This window comes from Hemiscyllium ocellatum, chromosome 4 (assembly GCF_020745735.1).
Source record: "Hemiscyllium ocellatum isolate sHemOce1 chromosome 4, sHemOce1.pat.X.cur, whole genome shotgun sequence".
Classification (NCBI taxonomy): domain Eukaryota; kingdom Metazoa; phylum Chordata; class Chondrichthyes; order Orectolobiformes; family Hemiscylliidae; genus Hemiscyllium; species Hemiscyllium ocellatum.
The window spans coordinates 129,644,678-129,654,605 of record NC_083404.1 but is presented as its reverse complement, the minus strand read 5'-3'; the positions used below and the strand labels follow the sequence as shown (position 1 = coordinate 129,654,605).

The 9,928-nt window shown below is 43.2% G+C and overlaps 1 protein-coding gene across 4 annotated transcripts in view; it reads left to right on the top strand.

Moving 5' to 3' along the window:
* Positions 1-561: 561 nt before the first annotated feature.
* The window catches only part of LOC132815514 (protein spire homolog 1-like), a 186,629-nt gene continuing 177,262 nt past the window's right edge, over positions 562-9,928 (top strand). For all 4 annotated transcript variants that reach the window (XM_060824500.1, XM_060824498.1, XM_060824499.1 and 1 more), the window contains exon 1: positions 562-1,042. In XM_060824500.1, coding sequence (XP_060680483.1) covers positions 766-1,042 — 277 coding nt within the window. In that variant the 5' untranslated portion in view covers positions 562-765. The remainder of the gene's footprint in view (positions 1,043-9,928) is intronic.

The window sequence follows — 9,928 nt, the reverse complement described above, 5'->3', positions numbered from 1 at the left end:
CCACTTGTCTGGATGAGTGCAGCTCCAAAACCACCCAAGAAACTTGACACCATTCAGGACAAAGCAGCCTGGTTAATAGGCACCACATCCATTCCCTTCCCCCCACTCAGCAGCATCAGATGTACCATTTACAAGGGCGTACTGCAACGATTCACAAAGCTTTTGATGGCACTTTGAAGACCTGTCAACTCTACCTCTTTGAAGGACAAGAGACACAGATACGTGGGGTACACCAACACCTCCAAACCATTCACCATCCTCAGTTTTAGTATGGCCGGTCGAAAATCCTAGAACTGTCTGTGTAACCACGTCAAAACAAACACAAAAAGGACTTCAGTGATTTAAGAAGGGAACTCAGCCCCACTTTTCTAATGGGCAATAAAAGCTGACCCAGCCAGAGGCGCCCACATCCCTGTGAATTAATAAACAGAAGCAAACATGAACACGGAAAATGCAAGCAAGCAAAGGAGGCGGGCTTTTGGACCACACAGCAGGAGTGTACTCTGGCTCCCAGGCAGAGATAGAGTCATATGATTGGATTTAATCAGAAGCCGCTGGAAGAGGCCGGTTTATGTATGAGGAGTTGGCACTATGACCGCACTGCTGTTGATAATACTGTCACGATGATGATGATGATGATGATGCAGAGGCTAGAGAAGACGGTACTGGCTTTATTCCCGTTGCCGATGGTGTAGTGGAGTTAGCTCTGTTGTGTTCGGATCCAGAGAGAGAGAGAGACAGACAGACACACAGAGCCTGCGGATCATGGCAGAGCGATGCTCCGGGAGCCCGGCCCCGGAATGCGGCGCCCAGGCGGACTCCCACGACCCGGAATCCCAGGAGCTGTCCCTGGAACACATCCTGAAGCTTTACAACCAGCCCCTGAACGAGGAGCAGGCTTGGGCGGTGTGCTACCAGTGCTGCAGCAGCCTCCAGCGGCAGCGGCGGCCCGGGGACCCGCAGCCTTTCCCGGGCAGGCTGAGCGGGACCAGGGCGGTCATTCTGCAGCGAGACGGCAACATCAGCATCCGGAGCGAAGCAGGTAACGAGACGCCCCGGGCAGGACAACAAAACCAGGGGCTGAGCATGGAAATGTGAAATGTCTGACCGGGAGGGAGCAGCTTAAAAGCTGGGGGTGGGGAGGGGAAGCGGGGAGAGATGCTAAACCCCTGATTCATCTCAGAATCTCCAGCAAATAAATAGATAGAAAAGGATCAGGGGGGAAATCAACATCTGACGGATGAGAAATAAAGAGGACTTAGCGAGTAAACCCCAAGTGAGTGGAGAAGGAGCTGCTCTTTTTGACAAAGGTGACAGGTTAGGGGGAGAAATCACTGAAGGACCCATTGATTAGGACACAGTTCCTTAGGCGGGTGGGCAAAAGGTGATATTAAAGCCAACTATATATATATATATATAAATAAAAATAGCCTCCCAGAGAAAGACAAGAGAGAACGAGGCACGGGAGTCTGATTTAAACAGGCACAGCGTTAGTGGGCACCAGCAGGGACTTGCCTCATTGTTGACAGTGAGTGTCTCTGACTGACTGAAGCAACAAGGTCAGTGCAGCCTCGGGTAAACAAGCTGAAAGCAAGGAGCTCCAATCAAAATTCACAGCCAGAGACCTCTGAATGGCCCAGTAAGAGGCAGGGCGATGCCTGGGTAAAATACAGGAAAATACCAATATTTAAGAATAAATGTTGCTGACGAATTTTTCATTCATGGGATGTGAGCACTGCTAGCATTTATTACCCATTCCTTATTCGCTCATTGGGCATTGCTGTGGGTCTGGATTGATATGCAAACCAGACCAGCTAAGGATGGATTATTTCATTTCTTAAACAGCATTAGTGAACCAGATGGATTTTTCATGACAATTGACAGTAGTCATCATTAGGCAAGCTTTTTCTTCCTAATTTTTATTGAATTCTCCTTCTGCTATGATGGATTTTTTTCAAGATTAGATTCCCTACAGTGTGGAACAGACCGTTCATCCAACCAGTCCACAGCGACCCTTTGAAAAGTAACCTACCCAGACCATTTCTCCTCTAACTAATGCACCGAACAGTATGGATAATTTGGCATGGCCAATTCACCTGGCCTGCACATCTTTGGACTGGGGGAGGAAACCCACACAGACAGTTGCCCGAGGCTGAAATTGAACCTGGGACTCTGGTGCTGTGAGGTAGCAGTGCTAACCACTGAGCCACCCCAATAATTTGAACCCATGTTGACAGAAACTCTATCCAGCAACATTATCAATATGCCTCTGCCTCCCCAAAGTAATAACAAACAAATATAAGCACTGATCTATCAAAAATTGCTGAGAATCAAAAATGCACAGAAATATCATGAGGAAAATAGATTATTCAGTCACCTGAATTGAAAATAAGAACAGGCCTGGGCACAACCATTCTTTTGCATAGCATGAGCACACAGGATAAACACATGAATTCCCTGGAATAGAATCTGGATTTGACTCACCCAGTTAATGACTTGTTCTGATTGTAATGATTAGCTACACTCCACAAGGCAGCCAGGAGTAAGAACTCATTGGCTGTGACCTGCACTTTTTATGGCACATTTAACACAATTCAAAATGAGAAGTAACAAGACAGGGAGCAGTCCAAAAATGATTTTAGGTGAGCACAACCAAAACCAGATAGGTTTTCAGAGAGTTAGGAAGTACGGAGGAGAACATGCTAGGCCCAACACTGTGCTGTGGAAACTGGGAAGGAGGGTGAAAGATGATAAAGAGGAGTTGAATATAAACACAACCCCTTGAGCCTTATGTAGCTGGTCTTTTTAATTGCCCTCCATTCATAATCCCTTGATACTTCCAGTCCTGATCAATTCAACTGACCCAGCATCCACAGTCTCCTGGGGGAGTGGATTGCTGGTGCTCAGTACCTTTTGTGGAGAAAGTGTTTGCTTGTTTCAGTCCTGCATGATCTAGCTCTAATTTTAAGAACATGCCCCTTGTTCTGGATTTTTGTTTATTGATGTGAGCATAGTTTGAGAGCTCGTTGGAGAATATTTATTGTTCCTAATCCCAGAGACAATGATTGTGAACCACCTATGTGCTTTCATAGGCCATTTCAGAGGAAGGTTATGAGTCAACCACATTGCTGTGAGTAGGGAGTTACATGTTGGCCAGACCAGGTAAGGATTAGAGACAAAAACTACCCCACCAGTCTCCGTATCCAACGCATCATCTTCAAACGCTTCCCCCAAATCCAAATAGGCCCCACCACCAAGAACATCTTCCACTCCCCATCCCTTTTTGCCTTCCACAGGGACTGTTCCCTCCAACAATCCTTGTTTCATGCCATCCCCACCACCGAACCCCCAGGTACCTTCCTTGCAACCCAGAAAAGATGCAAAACTTGCTGGTACATCACCCCCACCCCCCTCACCTCCATCCAAGGCCCCAAACAGTCCTTCCTGGTGAGGTAGAGGTTCACCTGCCTCTCTTCCAACCTAGTTTACTGCATCAGATGCTCCCAATGTGGTCTTCTCTACATCAGGGAGACTGAACGTAAACTCAGGGAATGGCTCACCAAGCATCGCAGCCAGCTCCACTGAGGCTGACTGGACCTCCCTGTCACCGCCCATTTCACCACCCTACCCCCACCTCCCCTTTATCTGCAGCTCCACCCACTGACCTGAAGTAGGTTTACACCTGAAACATTGACTTTGCACCTCCTGATGCTGTCTCGCTTGCTGTGTTCTTCCAGCATCCCACCTGTAGACCAGGTAAGGATGGCAGACTTCCCTCCCAAGAAGTACATAAATAAACTAGATAGATTTTATGATGATCTAGTTGTTTCATGCTCACTGTTACTGATAATAGCTTCTTTTTTAAAAGATCCTATTTTATTTAACGAGTCAAATTCATTTCAGTAACTGTAATAGTGGGATTTGAACTCATGTATCTCTGACTTTGTGCTCAGGCCTCTGGGTTGCTAGACCAGGAGCGTTATGACTGTACTACCAAACCTGTACACATTCCCTCACTCTGTGAAAGAGATTCTCTGTGTATTGACCCTACCAAATTCCTTCACCAATCACCCTCAATCTTTCAAACTCAAGGAAACAAAATCCAGGTTTATTCGATCTTTCTTTGTAAATTATTGTTTTAAACACTGGTCAATTCTGAAAAATCTGTGCCGTATTATTTTAGTGTGACAACCATTCAGTCCTAGAGCTTAACTTGTCAAGAATCCAGTTTGTTTTCCCATTACCATTTGCTTTTAAATTAAATCCATTAAGTTCCTCTCCTTAAACATTTCTTTTGATCTTAGCTAGAACTCAGTGAGTAATACTTCACCCACTGTGTCAGCAAGTTTCAAGTTGAAGGTCTTTACCAGAGACAAGAGCATACCATTTAGACTGTGACTGAAATGCAATATTATGGGAGTGCTGCATTGGCAGGAGCATTGGATTTTGATCAAAATCAATTTGCATTTAAACTCCTTGAATAATTTCAGAATAATGTTTCGAAACAATGCTTTATAATCAGTAAAGTATCTGGCTGTATTGGGTTTAATGGTGTGTAACCACATAAAAATATTTAATAATCTGACAGTAATGGAGATATTACAAAAAGTTGCCAGAAAACAATTGAATTTGATATTAAAGACCAGATTTCTGCTTTGAAGTGGGAAGGTCCAGTTAAGACATTTCCTGACTTGGCACACATGATCACTTTAAAAGGGCATTACTTTGAAAACAAGATAAGGATACAAGAGGGGCACAAAAGCTGGCTACTCAGCACATTTTCAGCAGGTTTGAGGTCTAGTTGGGCTCACCAGCTTCATTGGAGACCCCACAGGTGAATGAACAATGAGGCAGGCTGGTTGGAAGGTCTGTCCTTGTCTCTTGAGACTTTAACCCAGTTTCTTCAAACGTTAAACAAAAACTGTAAGAACTAAGAATCAAAACCAGAAATTGCTAGAAAAGCTCAGCAGGCCTGGCAGCATCTGTGGAGAGAAATCAGAACTGAGCAGAGAAATTGAGGCAAAGGCGACGGAAGAAGAGTTCAACATCATGTTGTGTCCACAATTCATTTATGTGGGGTCACAGGGGGATAAAACTGAGACTTTTGCTGAGTACAGAACATTCGGCCTCGGAGGGACAATTCTGAGGAATGATCACCGGGCCCGAAACATTAACTCTGATTTCACTCCACAGACATTGCCAGACCTGCTAAGCTTTTCCAGCAATTTCTGTTTTGTTTCATCAAACATTGTTAGGCCCTCAGCCCTCACTGTCCTGACCCTCCCCACATCTCCTCAAACCCCAAATTACTTGTACTTGCTTTCAAGCCCTTCCATGCTGTCACCTTAGGCACTTCCTTACTCTCCAATATGGGTAGACCTCAAGAACCATGTGGAGATGAGTAAAATTAAACTTGTAGCAATCCAAAAGAACATGATGCTTTGTTGATACTGAGAAAAACTCATTCATGAAACCCATTCAAATGAGCGAACAATAATTTAGTCTAATCAACTCAAATATAGCCACTCCTTTAATAATCCTTAACATTATTAGTCAAACTGATGAACTCAGCCATCCCACTGAGATAAGTGTTTTTCAAACTTTTCAAAATCAGTCAAGAATTTGAGATGGATTAACTGTGTCAACAACCCTGTTGAAACAGAGGGAATGGATGCCTGATCTTTTTTTTACATCAAACTAGAAATGGCTGTCAATCACTGCCCTCACTGAAAGTTGTACCCTTTTTAGTGTTTTTTAAAGGGCTGGGGATTTAAATAACTTCATATCATCGCACTCAAATAGACCTCACCTCACCTTCACATGGAATCCAAAGATATGTAGGGTTGGTGACGATTTGTCACGGCACATTTACCGCCGCCGATTAGCCACTGCTGGTTCTCCACTGGGGTTGTTTAACCTCTGGAGACTATTCGTCACTGGAAATATATATATGTAGTGATTGTTTTCCCTCCTCCCTGTTTTTTCACACTTCTCAGTGCCCTTTATTTATACAACAACATAGTACATACTGATTTTAAAAAAAGGTGAAATAAATATGATTTTATTGGTTTATACATAAAAATGAGTTACAAACACTTGCGGTGGCGAATCCTCCTCAGCGGCCAATGGGTGGTGGCGAACCATCCTCGGCGGTGAAAGGGCAGTGGCTAATTGGCGGCGGCAAATGGTCCCATCCCGAGATATGTAGAATCCCTACAGTGTGGAAGCAAGCCCTTTGGCCCAACAAGTCCCTCCGAAGAGTAACCCACCCAGATCCATTCCCCTATATTTACCCCTGAATGATGCACCTAACCTACACATCCCTGAACAGTATGGGCAATTTAGCATGGCCAATTCACCTAACTTGCACATCTTTGGATTGTGGGAGGAAACCGACTTAGACATGGGGAGAATGTGCAAACTCCACACAGACAGTTGCCCAAGGCTGTGATTGAACTGGGTCCCTGGCGCTGTGAGGCAGCAGTGCTAACCAGTGAGCCAACATGACATTCCCCTTGCTTGTAACTTTTCCATAAATTCTTGTTGCCTGTACCATGTGTAAGGTTCAAGGAACAGTGGAAGTGGGTTGAATTTCAACTCTATTTCAGATGGTTTTGTCAGTTTCTGGTTTCCTGCTTGCCTCTCAAGCCACAACCCTTTCTCCTGCCAGCAAAAAAAGGGGATTTGCCAGAAATGGACATTCACGTCAGTAACCAAGGCACTATTTGAAATACCATTTTCTTTCAGTGCTTCTTTTCCACTGTTTACTATTTTGTACTCCTTTGGTTTTCCTACCTCTCCCAGTACACTGGATTGGCACTCTTCCTTTTTTATTGTGTGTCTTTATGTCTTCCTTGCGTAACCTTTTCTTCTGTTGTGATACTGTCTCTTAGCTTGTTTGTTGACAATGATTGCCTAACATATGGAGTCTTTGCCATTTAGGGTTGCGGACTGTTCATTTTGTATCTCAGACCAATTATTTCCTTGAATATTTTATATTCCCATCATTTGTGGGTTTACTCATTACCAGTTTAGACAGTTTCTTTCAATTTAGTTCACTTGCTTGAATTTAACACCTTGGTTGATGGCTCAATTTTTGCACTTTCAAACTTAATACCAAAGTCTATGATTTTACAGTAACTAATTATGAGCTGCGCTGTTAGTGTGAAATGGTTAAATAATTTCATGTGGTTTCTGAGCATTAAGTTCAATATGTCCAATTCCATTTTTGGTTCTAAAACATATTGTTCTAGAAGACTCTGCTGAATATATTCAAAGAATTCTTATGAGATGACTGTGTCTCAGTGTTTAACATTGTTGTCTCTGAGTCAGAAGTTTGTGGGTTAAGCTCTGCCCCAGAGACATGAGCATACTATCCAGACTCCAGTGAAGCAGTGAGAAGGTGTGGCATTGTTGGAGATGCCACCATTCCAGTGACATTCCTGAGCAAGCTCCTATATACCATCTCATTTGACAATAAAAGATCCCAGGCATTTGTCCCTGTCCAATACATCTCCTCAAACAACTGTACAAGACATTGGTTAGGCCACTGTTGGAATATTGCATGCAGTTCTGGTCTTCCTATTGGAAGGATGTTGTGAAACTTGAAAGGGTTCAGAAAAGATTTACAAGGTTGGAAGATTTGAGCTACAGGGAGAGGCTGAACAGGCTTGGGCTGTTTTCCCTTGAGGTCAGAGGCTGAGGGGTGACGTTATGGAGGTTTATAAAATCATGAGGGGCATGGATATGGTGAACATACAAAGCCTCTTCGCTGGGATGGGGGTCTCCAGTACTAAAGGACAGAGGTTTAGGGTGAAAGGGGAAAGATAAAAGGAACCTAAGGGGCACCTTTTTTACGCAGAGGATGGTGTATGGAATAAGCTGCCAGAAGAAGTGATGGAGGCTGGTACAATTGCAGTATTTAAAAGGCATGTGGATTGGTATATGAATAGCAAGGGTTTGGAGGGATATGGGTTGGGTGCTGGCAGGTGGGACTAGATTGGGTTGGGATATAAGGTCAGCATGGATGGGTTGGACAAAAGGGTCTGTTTCCATGCTGTACATCTCTATGACTCTATGATTCTATAACAAGGTAAAAATTGTTTATCTGCATATTTTGTATTGCTATTTCTGGGATTTTTTTTGTACAAATTGGCTACTATCTGCTCTGGGCAGTATCACTACCCTTCCTATCCCAATTTAGTTATCCTTCCTAAACAGCTGGCAGTCTGGAATGTTTAGCTCTTGATCATAACCTGTAGCCTTACCTCCATAATAACTGAAATATTGTGTTCTCTGAGATAAACGTGTGCTTCTAATTTGCTACTTGTATCCCTTATGCTGTGTGCATTAGTACACAAAACTCTATCTGTGTAACTGTCTTCATCCAGCCCACCTTGTGTGTGGCTGGTCATTTGTCATACTTTCTGACTTAAAGTGGATATTTTCCTTTTGCATCTCCTATCCAGTTTAATTATTTTGCCACTTCGCCTTTGAGAGAGAGAGCTGAGGTTACAGAGGTAAGGAGGAGCAAGACCAAGGAGAGACTTGTAGTTGAGGACAAGGCGTCTGAAATTAGTACAGAATGAATGAAGATTGGTAAGAACAAGTTGATCAGGTAATGGGACTAAGTACTTTAGAATGCTGAATAAGTTCATGAATGGTAAGGTGTGTGGAAGCTGGTCAGGAGAACGTTGATGTAAATAGGTCTTGTAAAATATGGGACAGAGGCCTTGGTACTTGGTCCCAACATTCCTCCATTTGAAGATTCTCATAATTTTCCATGGCTTTGCACCCTTCCTAACTTGGTGTCCTTCTCCAACATGACAGGTCTATGAAAACTCAGTGTTTCTTCAAAAAGGGCCAATTTACTTCACCCCAACATTGACAGCCATGCTTTCATTTAACTACAACCTGAGGTCTGCAAATCCCCCCCCACAAACCTCTCACAGATTCACTTAAGACATTCCTAAAACCAACATGTTTTGTTAAGGTTTTGGTCAGATGTCCTAATGTTTCCTTCTTTGGCTCAGTGTTACCTTTTTCTGAAGTACTTTGGGACATTTTTCCTAATTCATGATATTATATAAATACACACTTTTTTTGTAGACATGCTGTCACCATGAACTATGAAAAGATTTAAATCCAATCTTTTGGGAGAAACTGTGATTAAAAACTGAAGTGAAGTCATGCAGGATAAGAAATGATAAGGACCATGCTCACAACTCATGGAGGATGTTGTTTGTGACTTTGCTTTAACTATTTCAGTAAGGGGAAGGGTTGTAGAGATGTTTGGGAGATTTACACATGGAGTTAAGTGTGTGGACCTGGCAGGTGACAGCACGTTCAGGTGAAAGAAAAGGCTGCTGGAAATTATCAGCAAGGGTGAAGGTGTTGTAGATGGTTGGAGGAAAGAGGTAATGATAGTTGAATACTTGAAGAAAGGGAATAAATTTGAGATGGGATTACGAAGGGAAGATCAATGGTCAGGGTTAATGAGAAAGGCATTAAAGGGAATCCGAACAAACTCAGGGTCAACATGATTTTGGATATCTTTTAAGACTCGGCTGGTCACTTCTGCCTGAGTTATGTGCACAGATTCCGTGTTTTTAAGCAAGTCTGCCGAGTAACAGTTTGTTTTATACGAAGACGTTTAACAAAGTGATCATTGGTTAACGACTATCAATTGGAAAAAGAACTGAAGGGGAACTGAGGGGACTCTTACACAGTGAATTATAATGCTCTGGACTGCGCTACCTAAAGGTTGCTAGAAGCAGAGTCAATAGTAATAGTAACATTTGGAAGGGAATAGCTGAAGCATAATGTAGTAAAATGTGAACTCGCCCACTTTAGCAACAAGGAGAGATAAGCAGCATGTTGTTTAAATGGTGAGAGGTTACAGAACCCTGAGGAATCAGAATGTCCAGGT